This window comes from Erpetoichthys calabaricus, chromosome 3, assembly GCF_900747795.2.
Source record: "Erpetoichthys calabaricus chromosome 3, fErpCal1.3, whole genome shotgun sequence".
Taxonomy (NCBI): domain Eukaryota; kingdom Metazoa; phylum Chordata; class Cladistia; order Polypteriformes; family Polypteridae; genus Erpetoichthys; species Erpetoichthys calabaricus.
The window spans coordinates 283,703,245-283,721,500 of NC_041396.2; the positions used below are offsets into that span (position 1 = coordinate 283,703,245).

The 18,256-nt window shown below is 39.1% G+C and overlaps 1 protein-coding gene across 3 annotated transcripts in view; it reads right to left on the reverse strand.

The window, feature by feature from the left end:
• acadvl (acyl-CoA dehydrogenase very long chain) overlaps window positions 1-18,256 on the reverse strand; it is a 966,944-nt gene that overhangs the window by 822,740 nt on the left and 125,948 nt on the right. For all 3 annotated transcript variants that reach the window (XM_051924341.1, XM_028798459.2, XM_028798458.2), the window contains exon 15: window positions 7,291-7,388. In XM_051924341.1, the coding sequence (XP_051780301.1) occupies window positions 7,291-7,388 (98 nt within the window). The remainder of the gene's footprint in view (window positions 1-7,290; window positions 7,389-18,256) is intronic.

The following is an 18,256-nucleotide window of genomic DNA, read 5'->3' on the forward strand; positions in this document are numbered from 1 at the left end:
TTCCTGTTTTTTCAAGATGTTATTAAAAAGACACAGGATATAGAAGATGTTTTATTTGCCATACAATCCTAACAAAATACACTAGAAAATAAAAATAACAAAGTGATCATGCCTCACACAGCAGCTTGACTTTGCCTCCTGAACCGTAGTGCAGCACTGGAGCCAACAATATTTATCCAGATGAAGTAATATACATCTAATCAGCCATCCATCTATTTTCTAGCCTGTGCCTCTAGTTCAGGATAAAAATAATTTGTGTTTATTCTGGCAGCACTGGATCTAAAGTCAGAACAAAACCTAGACAAAGCCCTAAAAGAATTAAAATGATATACCTACTGAAAGAACACCATGACCACCTACCTACTACTATCAAGTCCGTTGATCAAGTCAAAATTACTGACTATAATAATGCAGTATAATGTGCATGAGGACTGAGCAGGTAGCGAAAGATGAGCAGCAGCACCTGAAATAAGAGGGGAGAACTGCAACGTAGCTCCAGCCAATAGCAAAGTCGTATCACAGGCAGAACCAAGCACTTGATACACATAAAGAATTCAAGTACCTACATTCTTACTGTGCAGGCTTACTGAAAATAGCTAATTAAAATTATGTTTTGTGTATAATGTTCACCCCACATTTTTAGCAAACTAAAATGAGAGAAAACTATGAACATTACACATGAGAGTTTAAGGTAAAATACTCATGATTCTCTTGTGTTGATGGGAGTACAAATGACAAGGAAAAAAAAAAAAAAAAAAAAAAGGCCACATGGTGCATTGCAGTGTCTCACAAATTCCACATTTTCTCCTAATGTGAAAATAATGAAATACACTTAATAAACATACACATAGTGCCTTAAAAAGGTATTTGTTCCTTGTTTCATTATCTGCATTAGAGTGTATATTTTTAAAGTGAGTTTTATCAGATCTGATTTGTTTCCCATTGAGGGCTGCTTGGTTCCCGTTTTATTTTTTTGGCTGGTGTATATGGGCCAGACTATAATATTCTTCAGGGCTATAATGAACTTTAAAAGTAAAAGATAAAGAAATATATTTATGAAACATACCTGTATATGTGGACAGATATATAAAGTCACATATATGTAAAAAATTCAAATATCTAAAGTGAGCTATTTCACAGATAAAGAGATGTGAAATGCGCTATAACAAATATATACTGACAGATGTCAGTCATCTTCCAACCTGTTTTGTCCTTAACAGGGATGCAGGCGTCAGCTGGAGCCTATCCCAGCTAGCAAAGGGCACATGCAGGGAACAAACCCTAGACCGGGAGTCGGTTCATCTCAGGGCACACACACACACACACACATCCGTACACCAAGCACACACACTAGGGCCAGTTTAGGATTGCCAATTCACCTAACCTGCATGTCTTTGGAATGTGGGAGAAAACCGGAGCACCCCGAGGAAGTCCACACAGACACAGGGAGAACATGGAAACTCCATGCAGGGAGGACCCAGGATGCAAACCCTGGTCCCCTTACTGCTACTAACACAGTCCTCTTACAGGAACACTATGCCGTCCCATTGACAGATGTGAAATACACTAAACAAGCCTGATGTTTTCATTATTTTTAATTTTCTTACTTTATAGTCCTTCTGCGGTGTGTTCTGACCAAAGTGTGTGTGTGTATATTTATTTAAATATCTACCTATTTACCCCCTACTCTTTTTGCTCGTCAACCTCCCTGGCCTGCGCTTTGCACCAGCCACTTCATGTCTTTGCTACTTGCATTGTGAAGAGGGGGGCTGAACGCACTCCAAGGAGATGCGGTCAGTTCTCTGAAACTCCCTCTTAAATGGTGATACAATGGGAAACAAATATAGTAACAGTAACACAAGAATCCCTGAAGCCTACAAAAAAGCACTTAATCTCAGGCCACCTTAAATTCCTTCGCACCTCTCAATTTACGTCTTTTGTTTTGTAAATGTGTCAGCACAAGCAGCAAGCAGACTGCTATTCCATCCCGCGCCTTGACAGAGCTCAACTTGGGCAAAAAGTTCTCCCAATATAAAGTTATTTGGAACACATGCATTTCATGTGTGTTCCGTGTCTAGAAAGATCTGTGTAAGTGTAGGATGAAAGGAAATGCGAGAAATGCAAGAACACATACCTAAAGCAGAAACTTTTTCCATGTTGTACTAATAATGACATGGTGTATAATGTGTGAAGACTTTAGTCCAAATATCAAATAAACACGTGTGCTTTTATTCAAGAATATAATCAAAATAAAAAAAATCAACAGGAAGTTAACATGTATTCTTGGATGGTGTAGAGGTAAGAACTGCTACCTTATAACCAAAAAGGTTGCCAGTTCGAGTCTGGGAGCTCTGTGTTTTGAGTAGTGAGCTGCTATTAATATTATTACTATAATATAATAAAAACATGTATTTGATTTGAGTCTGTAACACCCGGTGTACAATTTGGGTACTTGTAAAAGTAAGTGTTTTTTTTTTTTTTATTATTATTATTATTCAGTTTTATTCTCTCAGTGACGTTCACGTGGTACAACGAACTTGCCTCTCCCTCTCTCTCTCTCTGATTTCATGGCCTTTATCTCCATTCTTTTCACAAGAGCAGTGCTGTGGCTGATGCCTGCTCAGAACTATTTGTTGTACCAACAATCAAAGATACAATGACCCGTGACCGCTTTCAGACTGGACAAAGACAGGACCGTAACAACAGACAGCTTCTTCCCAGCGCTTTCGCTGGCTAATAGACTGCTGCACCACAACACAACTCTGCTTGGCACCATAAGTAAAGTGGGACTTCCACCTGCCGCTAAAGTCACTTCAGTACGCGAGCAATTCGCCACTATGCTGTTTAGATTTGGAAGTGCCATGCTGACAGTGTATTGATTTATATTCCTCAGGGTACCCCAATATTTTCATTACATAGCTGATTAGAATGTTACATTGCTGTAAAAATCTTAATCCTATTCAGCCATGTCCTGTAGAAAAGTGCTAGTCACTTTGAGTTTGTGGCTAATGCTTATTTTGTTTGCATGTAACATTTTGCAGGTCTCTACATTAAACAGAAAAAAGAATGAAAGACAGCTTATGATATGGAGGTTCCATGCCCAAGTTACTGTTCTATAAAATAGCTTCTGTGTGTGCTTATTATCAAAGGAGTCACATTCTGATTGTACGGATTTAGTAAACACAATTGGCTCAACAAATGATTATTGTGCTTGTATCTGTCAATCCTATCATAAAGAAAATAAGCATTGGGATGTTCTTAGGGGTAATAAAATATTCAACATATGGTGATGTACAGTGCATCCGGAAAGTATTCACAGCGCATCACTTTTTCCACATTTTGTTATGTTACAGCCTTATTCCAAAATGGATTAAATTCATTTTTTTCCTGAGAATTCTACACACAACACCCCATAATGACAATGTGAAAAAAGTTTACTTGAGGTTTTTGCAAATTTATTAAAAATAAAAAATCTGAGAAATCACATGTACATAAGTATTCACAGCCTTTGCTCAATACTTTGTCGATGCACCTTTGGCAGCAATTACAGCCTCAAGTCTTTTTGAATATGATGCCACAAGCTTGGCACACCTATCCTTGGCCAGTTTCACCCATTCCTCTTTGCAGCACTTCTCAAGTTCCATCAGGTTGGGTGGGAAGCATCGGTGCACAGCCATTTTAAGATTTCTCCAGAGATGTTCAATCAAAGTCAAGTCTGGTCTCTGGCTGGGCCACTCAAGGACATTCACAGAGTTGTCCTGAAGCCACTCCTTTGATATCTTGGCTGTGTGTTTAGGGTTGTTGTCCTGCTGAAGGATGATCCGTCGCCCCAGTTTGAGGTCAAGAGCGCTCTGGAGCAGGTTTTCATCCAGGATGTGTCTGTACATTGCTGCAGTCATCCTTCCCTTTATCCTGACTAGTCTCCCAGTTCCTGCCGCTGAAAAACATCCCCACTGCATGATGCTGCCACCACCATGCTTCACTGTAGGGATGGTGCCAGGTTTCCTCCAAACGTGACGCCTGGCATTCACACCAAAGAGTTCAATCTTTGTCTCATCAGACCAGAGAATTTTCTTTCTCATGGTCTGAGAGTCCTTCAGGTGCCTTTTGGTAAACTCCAGGCGGGCTGCCATGTGCCTTTTACTAAGGAGTGGCTTCCGTCTGGCCACTCTACTATACAGGCTGATTGGTGGATTGCTGCAGAGATGGTTGTCCTTCTGGAAGGTTCTTCGCTTTCCACAAAGGACCATCGGGTTCTTGGTCACCTCCCTGACTAAGGCCCTTCTCCCCTGATCACTCAGTTTAGATGGCCGGCCAGCTCTAAGAAGAGTCCTGGTGGTTTTGAACTTCTTCCACTTACGGATGATGGAGGCCACTGTGCTCATTGGGACCTTCAAAGCAGCAGACATTTTTCTGTAACCTTCCCCAGATATGTGCCTCGAGACAATCCTGTCTCGGAGGTCTACAGACAATTCCTTTGACTTCAAGCTTGGTTTGTGCTCTGACAAGAACTGTCAACTGTGGGACCTTATATAGACAGGTGTGTGTCTTTCCAAATCATGTCCAACCAAATGAATTTACCACAGGTGGACTCCAATTAAGCTGCAGAAACATCTCAAGGATGATCAGGGGAAACAGGATCCACCTGAGCTCAATTTCGAGCTTCACGGCAAAGGCTGTGAATACTTATGTACATGTGCTTTCTCAATTTTTTTATTTTTACTAAATTTGCAAAAACCTCAAGTAAACTTTTTTCACGTTGTCATTATGGGGTGTTGTGTGTAGAATTCTGAGGAAAAAAATAAATTTAATCCATTTTGAAATAAGGCTGTAACATGACAAAATGTGGAAAAAGTGATGCGCTGTGAATACTTTCCGGATGCACTGTATATGTAAGAACACAATTTAAAAGCTCCCTTCAGTTCAAACAGTTGTTGTGACCTAAATTATAAAAAGAGAACCACCTTCATTAGAATACAGCACCGTTTAAGGGAAAACCCAACACGGAAGCTGTATAGAGAAAGCGAAATGTCCAAAAAAAACCAAAAACAGGATGTAAACCACGTGAAAGAAAAATACACTGTGATAGTCCTAATACAACTGACATATAATCACACACATTTCAGATGCTGTTGTTCTGTTTATACCTGCAAAGCCACATACATCATTCAGCACTTCCTCCGAATAAAAATAGTCAAGACAGTTTATTTAAAGGCATCTTACTGTGGTAAATCAAACAGTGAAAGTCACATGAGCACATAAACAAAGGTGGGTTTCGACTCCTTTAGTTGAATGGCTCATTTGGTCTGTAGGTTAGATTGGATAAAGAAAATGAAATGACTCATAGAGGCACATAAGTTCAGGCAGGTTCAACACCACTAGGGGGGAAAAAGGAGTGAAACACCACTAACTGAACTGTCACATCCCCTCAGTTTTGAAGAAGAAAAAAAAAAGTATTTTTAGCACTTTTTGCTAATTTGCACCCTAAAACACAGTTGTCATTTGTTACAAAATTACGCTAACAAGTGACTTAATTCACATTGAAAGTGACACTGGCTTGCCCAATTTGCAAGACTCTGTTCCAAATTTAAAAACACTAGAAGTGGGAACAAAAACAGCAAACCACTTTTTGAGGTAATTTCTTATTGCTTGTGTATGTTAATAGTCAAACTGTACTATTGAAAATTTTATTTCCGTTTTGAAACTGCATTTTTTCTTGAGTGGTTGAACTGAAATTTTTCCATATGTATGGTAATGGAAAGTTTGAAATGTCTGCTCAAACCATTAAACTGAACTGTGAACTTGCTTCCTAAAGACACTGAAATAAACTAAGCCTGATTAACAAGCTGCAATCAAGATAAACTACACTGATACTTCTGAAAAAATACGACATATTGGTGAATTTAGCCATACTAAAAATTATTTAAATGCTGTTAACTGTTCAAACAAGTTACAACTTTAGCTTTTGAAATCTTATTTGATGCTTAGCATCATTTAACTGATACTAGGGATAAAGTCAAGACTACAGAATACTCGGTTACCCTCCTTAGATGGAGAAGAAATCCCACTTGGAAACAGCTTGTGCTTTCCATCTGACTGGTTTGGGTGGTCTGCCAGGAGAAACTAGTGTGGTGGCAATGAAGAACCGGTGATATTGACAAAATGTGTGCAACGCCTAAACTGGGGAGCAGCACAGCCACTGCTGAGACATAACAGTCTCATTCACCTCCATGCTGACGACGAGCACAATATGGAAAAGACAACAAGCGCAGAAGAAAGTCGCAATCCCCCCTGCCACCGCAACAGATGCAAAGTGATACTCATGGCTCTGACATTGCTTCATCCTGACCCGAAACATAGAACAATGTTTTAGTAATCAGAGACTCTATAGTGGGTAATGTGAACATGGCTCCAGCTAAAGGAAAGGAATTAACTTCTTTTCTGAGTGCTCAAGTATTGGGCATTGAAAAACAATTTTCCAATGTTCTTAGTAAGCAAAAGGCTAGTGGAACTGTGATTACACATATGAATAAACGATGTGAAATACAGGCAAACTCAAATACAGAAGAGCCATTTCACAACTTTGTCCCAGACTACAAAGAATGCAACAATAGCCAGAATGACAGGGTCTAGCAAAGTAACTACTTTAGAAGAGGGAGAGAATGTTTTAGCATGTTGTTTGCACTTCTCTGGATAAATGATGCAACAGTAATAATGTACATATTATTGATAACTGGGACATGTTCTAGGAAAGACAATCAACTTGTCTTACATTTGAATCACTGTGGTGTTTTCTTTTTATAAGGAAATTTTAAGAAGACAGTAAACTGAATGTGACTCAGGAATGGAGGAAATGGTAACAATCGTACCATGATCTCTTTCATCAATTATTGCAAACCCTTTATTCAATCTAATCTATCGGGGGTTGAAACAAGAGATGCAAAAAACTGACAAATTTGATCTTATGACTTGTACTAAAATTTGGCTTAGTTCTGATGGCACTGTTTCCTATAAGTGGAGCCTCACCAGAAAATGACAGTTTCATCCATATAATGTGTGAAAGCAAGAGCAGGGAGCAACATAAGTGTGATCCCCAAAGTACCAGTTAGGCAATTTTACCTATTTTGAATATATCTAGCAATTACAATAAAGGGAAGACATTCAGTTCTGCTTATAATTATTTCTCGGCCACTAATGTATGCTTCTTCCTTTCTGTCAGAACATTTAGAGCAACTGTCTACCGACTGACTACAAAGGCTAAGTAACTGAAACCAGGCTGGGATTCCGTACCTTTTGGCTCGTTTGGAGATCTCACCAACCAATAAACCTGCATTTTCGATTGGACTCCTGAGGGCCTTCTGTAGTCCTTTCAGTTGATTGCCAGCATTCTACATCAAAGAAAAAAAGAACACACAGTTAGAAGGTGTTCAATATAAGGTCTTTTATTTATTCCTGTGTACATTTCAGTTGATTTTGTTTTTATGTTTTTTTTTTAATTAGATTTGTAAATGTACCACTATACACAGCAGTCTTTCACAGAATGAATACTGAAAAGAAAATGTGTATGTTTGTGCACCCTTAATGCCAACACCTCACACCTAGCCCAACCCAACTTCACTTAAATCCTCTTCTTTGGGTGGGATTTCATTAAAGGTGAAAGGCACTTACCGCATGAAATAACTAGGCTTATTTTTATTAGCTTTTGTTTTTTTTTTTTTTTAGATAGTTTGATATCCGATATCTTGAAGAAATGAACATATATCAGATGAGGCAACATCTTTCTAATCTTCAGTCATCTAGTTTTGATGATCATATGCCCAAATACAAACTAACTTAATAACCATCACATCCCACTTGAACAGCTTTTATACAGTGAAACAAAGACTCTTTTGGATGATAGAATTCTGCAGGAGATGCATCCTTAAATCTTGCACAAGTAAATCAATAAAGTTATACCTTGATCACTGCACAATAAGCTACTCATAATGTATTTTTGCTTAAATTGTAGAAAATTTACTTTGTTAACACACAGGAATACTATTGAATGTAGAATTATAAAGAAAAATACTTAAGTAGTAGACTTTTTCCTGGAAAATCTAAACAAATAAGGGGTCTGTAGCTGCTCCTTTATACAAGGAGTGGTGCAAGAAAATTTGAAATTCAAGCTAAAAAACAGAAAAAAAAAAAAAAAAAAGATGAAAATAAAAAAGTCCAAAAAAAATGCAAAATGTCATTACTGATACAAGATTTGAAATTCCACAACTGCTATTCAGATTCACAATCTGCTTTAGATTTTTTTGCAATTTCAAAAACTTTAATGTTGAAGCCTCAATGATGCTTTCTTATACAGGTTGCAAAATGATATGTTACAACCAGACATGTACATTTGAAAAGGGCTATACACACTTTAAAAGCGTGGAACTTCTGTAATGTTGCACCCTAGAATCTTTACTGAGCTTTCAGAGAATGGTGAAATTACCAAAACAAACAGACAAGTAAAGAAAAAAGTGTCAGTTCTGTTCATGAAAGAGGTTAGGGAAGGATGGTTAGCTCCATTGAGGCCAACAGAAAGGACACAAATGATCTGAAATCAGGGGTGTGCAGAACGGCATCTATAAGCACATAACATGTTGGGCCTTGAAGCAGATGGGCTACAAGGCTGAAGACCTGTCACTGAGGCTGTGGTGGGCATGTGATCACCAAACAATGGCTAAAGACTGGGAAATGTTACCTAATCTGACATGTTTGTTTTATATTTCTGCAGAAACATGCAGATGCTAAGCTTGGAATTTGGTGTAAACAGCATGAATCCATGCAACCATTTTGCCTTATGGTAACAATCTAAGGTCCAGGAAATGTTTTCTTGGCACACATTCAACTTCTAAGTACCAAATGAATGTCATTTGAATAACATAGCATACCTATTTATTGTTGTTGACCATCCCTTTATGGGTACTGACTACCATTTTTGAAATGGATAATGCACCATGTCACAAAACATGTATCATATCAAGCTGGTTTCACGAACGCAAGAATGCCTTCAGTTCACACCAATGGCCTGTAAAGTTTCGCAGATCTCAATCCAAAGGATAAACTTGGGAATGAGGTGGAGAGAGAGGTTTGCAGAGGTTATGGGTCTGACACCACTGATCAAAACACCTAGGGAATGTTTTAAGAACCTTGTTAAACCCATGCCTTGAAACTGCATTGCTCTAATAGCAAAAGGAGTCTTACCTAGGACTACATGCTTTAAAAGATCTGTTAAGGCTTTGTTTGCAAATTCTGCAAAAAGTTAGTCAGTGGGTTCCTCTTGTGACCAAAGCTTTGAACTGTAATCCATAATATTACCCAGTTAATTAACCAGTCTATAAAATAAGTATGCTATGTGATGCCAACAAAAGCACTTGTCAGTTCTCATAAAATGAAAATACAGAAACAACTGTACTATGCACCACAAATTTTTAAGTCACTTTGAATAAATACTGTATGTACATTAAAATGCAGATACACCTGCAGAGTAGATAAGGGTAGAACGTGACATTATTTCTTCACAGTAGTTAGTAAGTGAAAAGTTTAATCAGAGAGAAGCAGATTAAGAGTTGGGGATCTGTCCCTATATAATCTTCGTAGCCCAAGGAGATGAATGTGTCTGACACTGTGGGTCAACATAAAGCAACCAAAATAGTAGACATGAAACAAAATGAGCATTCAGCTTTTATCTAATTATGACTGGAAGTATAACAGACAGAGGAAATAATGGTGACGTGGACAGCAAGTGACAGGGTTGACGTCAGAAGTGAAGACACTGGAGAGAGACCAGAGGGATTCAACACGAGAGGACAGAGGAATTAGGAGACAGACCGGGAGAAAAAGTGAGGTCGTCTATGGACATCAGAAAGATACGCAGAGGAGCGGAATTCAAGGAGTTAAGAGGCATTAATACTTCGACTTAAATCCCTGTCTCTCGGTTTTTCTGCTCCATCAAGCCCTTTAGCTGCTCCCTAATCCTTCCGTGAGAACCCTAAATACAAAGAGGACTATTTCATTTATGTTAGGTAGAATGCCCATAGGGGACTGGGCAGTCTTGAGGCCTGGAACCCCTGTAGATTTTATTTTTTTCTCCAGCAGTCTGGAGTTTTTTTTTGTTTTTTCTGTCCCCCCTGGCCATCGGACCTTACTCTTTTTCTATGTTAACTAATGTTGTCTTATTTTAATTTCTTATTTTGTCTTTTATTTTTCTTTTCTTCATTATGTAAAGCAATTTGAGCTACTTTTTTGTATGAAAATGTGCTATATAAATAAATGTTGTTGTTGTAATAATCACACGTGTAGGACAGTACCTATAAGGCAATATGAAATGATGTTCACTAAGAAATGTACTATAAAAATGCATTACTTAGTTGCCTGTGAGTATAACAAGTTACTTATTTCTCTGAAAAGCCAGGCGAGATTTTATTCACTTTGTTTATGTAATGTTTCTTGTCACCCTGGGCAGATAGGTGAAACCTAATTTTTCTTTCTTTTGCAGCTGTAAGAGCCAATCCTAGAAATTTAATGCTTAAAGTTAAATTCGTATAGTGTTTGCTTGACTCGTATTGAAGAATAGCTATTAGAATATAGTATAGTCTTTTACCCTCTGTAAGTTAATACGAGATAGCACTTTCTTGCTATATCTACAATACAGTGTGTTAATTGAGACAGATGTTTTTTAGAAATAGGTCCCATTGTTAGCAGGGACTGAAAGACCCATTTACAATATGAAAATGGGATAAGCATACAGTATTCTTATTGTTTAGAAATGGATCAACTGTAAGCAAATTTAAAGAATGAAACAAGATATATAAGCTTTATACAGAACTTTTCTTTTCTTTGCTATATCAATTTTCTCTCTATTTTTGTGTGAACTGTTTTACTTTGAATTTTTACTGAAGTTTTTAAAACAAAGATATTTTGTCTGTGAAATCATTTCAACAAGCTTTTGCCAGAATCCCATGAAACATACTGAAGCTGCAGAACTTTGGTAATTTTAGGTAAACACAGCTACAGCAGCATTCTAAGCACATCTGATCATCATCTTAAGTAGTGCTATTTACGTAAGTGAATTGCACTGCCGTTTGTTGCCAACTGTAAAATATGTTATGTAAATTAAAGGTTGACGGATCACTGGCAAATTCGTCCCTCAGTTTTTCATACATAAGATTCTCTGTATTAAAAGAAAAGACTGACAACAATTTCTGTATCTTTGGCAAGGCAAAGGTGACATTTAATCCACGATTGCTCTAAACTAGATTCCCCTGGACCGGCCATTATAGCAAAATGCCCGACTCTCTTCTCCCTAGAATATTGTTCTACTTCTCAACAGTACAGAATCCAATCAGGACAAAGGAAATGGTTTAAAGACAGCCTCAAAGTGCATCTTGCAAAAGGTTGCATCAACCTTGCTAGCTGGAATCACCAGTGGACATTATAATTCATTTAGCCCAGCTACCTCTCGGAAGACAGATTATACAATATGACTGAAGGAGAGGTAGAACGCAGATTTTTTTTTTCTTTTCTGAACATTAGAACAATCTAGATGAGAACACACCATTCAGCCCAACAAAGCTCACCAGACCTATCCACTTACTTCCTTCAAAATAACTTGTGTCTGTGGTACTCTGTGCAAAGACAAACTTCCTAAGGTTTGTGCAAAATTTATCCTTAACAAGTTTTCAGCTGTGTCCCTGAGTTATTGCTTAACTTATTTTAAAGTAACAGTCTTGATCCATTGGACTAATTCCCTTCATAATTTTAAACACTTCAATCATGTCTCCTCAAAAACTCCTTTTGCTTAAATTGAAAAGGCTCAGCTATTTTAATCTTCCTTCATAACTCATCCCTGTAATCTTAGAATCAGCCTAATTACTCTTCTCTGGATGATTTACAGTGCTGCTAAATAATTGTTGTAGCAAAAACTGCACACAGTACTCCAGATGAGATATCAGCAATGCATTACAAAACCTGAACATCACCTCCTTGGACTTGTACTCTACCCATCAGAGAGTTATATAACCTAACATTATTTTAATCATCTTAAGGGCTTCTGAACGCTGTAAGGCAGTTAATAGTGTTGAGTCAACTATGACTCCTAAATCCTTCTGATAAGGTGTACTTTTGATGTTCAGATATCCCACTGTTGATTCAAACCTAACATTTTTTATTTCCTATGTGTAATACTTCACATTCACTTAAATTTAGTTTCATCTGTCACAAAAATGCCAAGGCCTATGATATAACCTGTACAAGTACCTTTGTAATGATTCAATGGATTCAAAATTGTCTGCCAGTCCACCAATTTTGGTATCTTCTACAAACTTAAACAACTTGTTATATTCCTATCCAAATTATTTAAATATATTAAAAATAGCAGCGACCCTAGCAGTGACCCCTGTAGGATATCATTCTTAACATCAGACAATTCTGACAGGGTTATAACCCCCTGCTTCTTGTGTCTGAGCCAATTTTGTGCACACTACACCCTTAACTTAGTTTGATGCCCAAACTCTCATGTAGCACCTTATGAAATGCTTTCCGAAAGTCAAGATAAATAATATCACATGCTCTACTTTGATCATATCCTTTTGTTGATTCCTCATAAAATTGCAGTATTTTAGTAAAATATGACCTTCCTCTTCTGAACCCATGCTGATGGCTCAGTAAAACTGTTTATCATCAATCATTTCTTTAATAATTTCTTCCATTAATTTACCGGTGATGCAAATTAAGCTTACTAGCCTGTAGTTCCATCCATCCATTTTCCAACCCGCTGAATCCAAACACAGGGTCACGGGGGTCTGCTGGAGCCAATCCCAGCCAACACAGGGCACAAGGCAGGGAACCAATCCCGGGCAGGGTGCCAACCCACCGCAGGACACACACAAACACACCCACACACCAAGCACACACTAGGGCCAATTTAGAATCATCAATCCACCTAACCTGCATGTCTTTGGACTGTGGGAGGAAACCGGAGCGCCCGGAGGAAACCCACACAGACACGGGGAGAACATGCAAACTCCACGCAGGGTGGACCCGGGAAGCGAACCCGGGTCTCCTAACTGCGAGGCAGCAGCGCTACCACTGCGCCACCGTGCCGCCCTTAGCCTGTAGTTGCATTGCCCAATTCTCCTTTTTATGTAACAGGATAGTTTCTGCCATTTTCCAGTCTTCTGGAATTTCCCCAGTGTGCAGAAACTTCCTAAAAATATGTGTCAATGGTTTATATACTGTATGTACTCACTAACCTCTTTAAGAACTCGAGAATAAATACTATCTGGTCCTGGTGATTTGTTTGATTTCAGCCTATTTATTCTAAGCAGTACTTATCACTGTACAATTTATAAATCACTTGATACCTCCTTAGTAGACCCCGTTGGAGGTTATACACTTTCTCACACTCACATAAAGGGGCTGAAGGAAAAACAAAATTGACAAGTCTCCCTCATGTAGGGTATGTGGTATGAAATGGAGTGAACATAACTAATCACAAACCCCTGATAACTTTTAGAACAATCTTTCATTTTAGCAGTTTAAAGAAGTCTGCACCAAAACTTTTTAAGCCCGATTTTTTTTCTTCTTTTGTTTTTATCCATGTGGTTTTTGAAACTAGGAGCCCAACTATAGAAAAGCATCAAAAGCAACAACCACAGAAGTGGAACAAAAGCATTCTCCATACAGAATAGAAACTGCACTTAATTTAGCTAGTAAAACTGCTTCACTGCAGATATCTTACCAAACTCAACTGTTGTGTGGATACATAGTCAACATACGCTCCCTTGAGGTTATTTCTTTTCCATGATATCAAAATCAAGCTTTCTAAAAGCAATAGAGATTGGGAGATTGGAAATATTGCGTCTTAATCAAACCCCACAGTGCAAAAAAGGGGATAAAAAGTTTGATGAAAACTCAGACTGTTCTTTGATTTGCTGTTCATAGCTAGACTACAACCATTCTTCAGAATAGAAAACAGTCTATTTTTGAGCCCTCGAGGCAACTACACCCATACTCATCAAGTTGGTCTAATTGGTAGTGAGCTTATAAATGGTACAACAGAACCTCAAACTGCATGTGGGACACAGTCCTAGAGAATCTGTAGAATTGTAAATAATATATAGTGAAATATTCCTAATCAACTTGATGCACTGCCCTAAAAGTACATCAATTCTGTACAGGCAAAAACAAAGCTCCCTTCAAATTACGAACAACAGCTTTAGCAAGATCTGGATATATGAAGAAAGACCACTTAACACCCCTTTTGGTATAAGGAACCACTGAATTTTCAAATTTACAAAGACTGATTTAGCGATAATTTGTAAGCATGCATAGCTGGTCCTAACACTGAGTCATATTCAGAGGCATTTCAAGTACACCTTGATGCAACCTGCAAAGCAAAACAGGGCTACATGTTTAAGATGGAGCCGCAAGTTGGTGACACACAATCAAAGTCTCAAAGATTCTCAAAGATGATGCAGATTTCACATACTATGTGTTTGGTCAACTTGTGAGCAGCAATACCACCTGAGCTTCAGAACAGGTCATCTACCTGAAGCTATGCATGTTCTGGACTGGGCAGTACTTGAATGGGAGACCATCTAGGAAAAGCTAGGGTTGCTGCTGAAAGAGGTGCTCGAGAGGCCAGCAGGTGATGCTTACCCTGTGGTCTATGTGTAAATGCCAATTCCCCAGTGCAGTGATGGGGACACTGTGCTGTAAATATGACGGAGTTCAGACGGTCCTGACTTTGTGTGGTAATTAAAGATCCCTGCGAATTTTTCTGAAAGTGTAGGTTTTACCCTAAAGTTCTGGCTAAAATGCTCATCACAGACTCCTAATTACCCCCGCCTCTAATTGGTTCTCTTTCTTACACCCCTTCACCACCTAACAGCTAATGTGTGGTGAGTGTACTGGTGTAATAATAGCTGTTGCTGCATCATCACCATTATGCAAAGAGCTCTGAGTAGTGAGAAAGGCGCTGTATAAATATAACTTGCTATATAAATGAAATTTTCTATATAAATGTAATTAATTATTACTATTATTAACTTTTAACGTGTGTTGCTTACATGTGTACTCTCATTCATGAGCAATTTGTTTCCAAAAAAGATTGAGAAATATTTGGAAAAGCCCAAGACAGACGAAAAAGTAATTTATTTGAATGTGAAACATGAAGTGATAAAGTGTAGGTAAAAATGTGTCCAGCTTACAGAAATGCACCTTACATGGGGGTTTTCAAGTGCAGATTAGCTTTGCAAATCAGGACAATCTCATTTAATTTCATCTTCCAAAACGGTTTTCCTGTTAAGGGTTGTGGTGGCAGCAGGCCAAGCAGGTCAGCGCCTACTTCCCTGTCCCCATCTTGATTCTAGCTTTTCTAAGGGAATTCCCAGGCTAAATGAGATAATCTCACCAGTGTGCCCTGTGTTTGTCGCAGGGCTTCTGCCCAGTGTGACAAGCCTGGCATAGTTTCAATGGGAGCTGCCTGGAGGGCATTCTTTTGACACACACAGACCACCTCAACTGGCTCATTTTGATACAGAGGAACTTTGATTCCCCTCTGAGGCTCTCCCAAATTGTTGAGTTTCTCCCACTATCACTCAGTTATAGCCCAGTACCCTGCAAAGAAACCTTACTTCTGCCGCTTGTACTCGCGATGTCATTCTTTCGGTTATTGCCCACAGCTCAAGTCCATAGGTGAGCAATGGGAGGTAGATTGACTGGTAAACTGAGAATTTTGTCTATAGACTCAGCTCATGCTCCATCACCATGGACTGATACAACTCCTGCGGAGAAGCAGCCAAACACCAATCCAGTTGTCAATCTTGGATTCGTTTCATCCATTGCCTGTGAACAAAATCCCAAGGTACTTAAACTCCTCCACCAAGGGCAGTTGCTCCCACCTCTTTCGAGGGAGAACCATAATCTCAGATTATGATCTCAGAAAATGCGGATTCTCGCCCTAATTCCCCCACAAACCCCTTACAAACCCGCTATTACAAAACAACAATGCTATCCCCTAGCCCCTCCAGCTGGATATTCTCACATGTTCATCTGAGCCGTGATATCCTGTCCATGAAAACATTAAACATTAGAGGCGAAAGAACAACGCTTTGATGGTGTCTGACATCATAGTGAATGAATTGGACATAATGTTAAACATTAGGACACAGCTGTCACTGCAGTCAAATAATGAACAAATAGCATGCAAAAGCAGCTTGGTTACCCCACATTCCTGCAGCATCCACATGGTAAGAATAGAAGTTTTACTGAACCGTCAGCATAGGTTTAGAAGAAGGATATGAAATTTTAGTAACATGGCGGAATTTTATGAGGAAGCAACAAAATTATATGATCAAAGTGGAGCATGCGATATTATTTCTTATGACTTTCAGAAAGAAATAAGGTACTACATGAGAGTTTGGGCATCAAACTAAGTTAAGGGTGTAGTGTGTAGATGACTGCAAAACTGCACAGAAGTGTTTGTGCATATATATATATTTACTTATTTATCTACCTATTTATATATTGATTTATTTACAGAGCTTCTGTAAGAAGAAAACTTTTCCCCTTGGGGAAAAAAAAAGTTGTATGTATCTATCTATTGAATAGCTTGTTCCCATCAAAACATTTATGTTCTTATGTGCCAACTCCAGACCTATATTTCAAAAGTAGAAATAATAAAGGAATCCAACCCTCATGGCATACACTGTTCTTATCTTAAATGACTTGAAGATGACGTCACAATTTTTTTTATTTCCAAGTGGTACATGATATTGAAAGGAGAGAGATAGAGAGATAGATAGAGAGATAGATAGAGAGATAGAGAGATACTTTATTAATCCCAATGGGAAATTCACATTCTTCAGTAGCAGCATACTGATACAATAAATAATATTAAATTAAAGAATGATAATAATACAGGTGAAAAAAAACAGACAATAACTATGTATAATGTTAAATATTAACGTTTACCCCCCCCTGGTGGAATTAAAGAGTCGCATAGTTTGGGGGAGGAACGATCTCCTCAATCTGTCTGTGGAGCAGGACAGTGACAGCAGTCTGTCGCTGAAGCTGCTCTTCTGTCTGGAGATGACATTATTTAGTGGATGCAGTGGATTCTCCATAATTGATAGGAGCCTGCTGAGCGCCCTTCGCTCTGCCACAGATGTTAAACTGTCCAGCTCCATGCCAACAATAGAGCCTGCCTTCCTCACCAGTTTGTCCAGGCGTGAGGCGTCTTTCCTCTTAATGCTGCCTCCCCAGCACACCACTGCGTAGAAGAGGGTGCTCGCCACAACTGTTTGATAGAACATCTGCAGCATCTTATTGCAGATGTTGAAGGAAGCCAGCCTTCTAAGGAAGTATAACCGGCTTTGTCCTTTCTTGCACAGCGCATCAGTATTGGCAGTCCAGTCTAATTTATCATCCAGCTGCACTCCCAGATATTTATAGGTCTGCACCATCTGCACACAGTCACCTTTGATGATCACTGGGTCTATGAGGGGTCTGGGCCTCCTAAAATCCACCACCAGCTCCTTGGTTTTGCTGGTGTTCAGGTGTAGGTGGTTTGAGTCGGACCATTTAACAAAGTCATTGATTAGGTCCCTATACTCTTCCTCCAGCCCATTCCTGATACAGCCCACGATAGCAGTGTCATCAGCGAACTTTTGCACATGGCAGGACTCCGAGTTGTATTGGAAGTCCGATGTATATAGGCTGAACAGGACCGGAGAAAGTACAGTCCCTTGTGGCGCTCCTGTGTTGCTGACCACAATGTCAGACGTGCAGTTCCCAAGACGCACATACTGAGGTCTGTCTTTAAGATAGTCCACGATCCATGCCACTAGGTATGAATCTAATCCCATCTCTGTCAGCTTGTCCCTAAGGAGCAGAGGTTGGATTGTGTTGAAGGCGCTAGAGAAGTCTAGAAACATAATTCTTACAGCACCACTGCCTCTGTCCAAGTGAGAGAGGGATCGGTGTAGCATATAGATGATGGCATCTTCCGCTCCCACCTTCTCCTGATATGCAAACTGCAGAGGGTCAAGGGCGTGTTGAACCTGTGGCCTAAGGTGGTGAAGCAGCAGCCTCTCCATGGTCTTCATCACACAAATATCAACTAATTCTGGGGATGTCAAAAGTCATGGGCAGCATGGCTACCCCTTCATAGATCCAAATTTCAAATGTTTAATGTGTACATTGCTCATGTCTGAATCAGTTT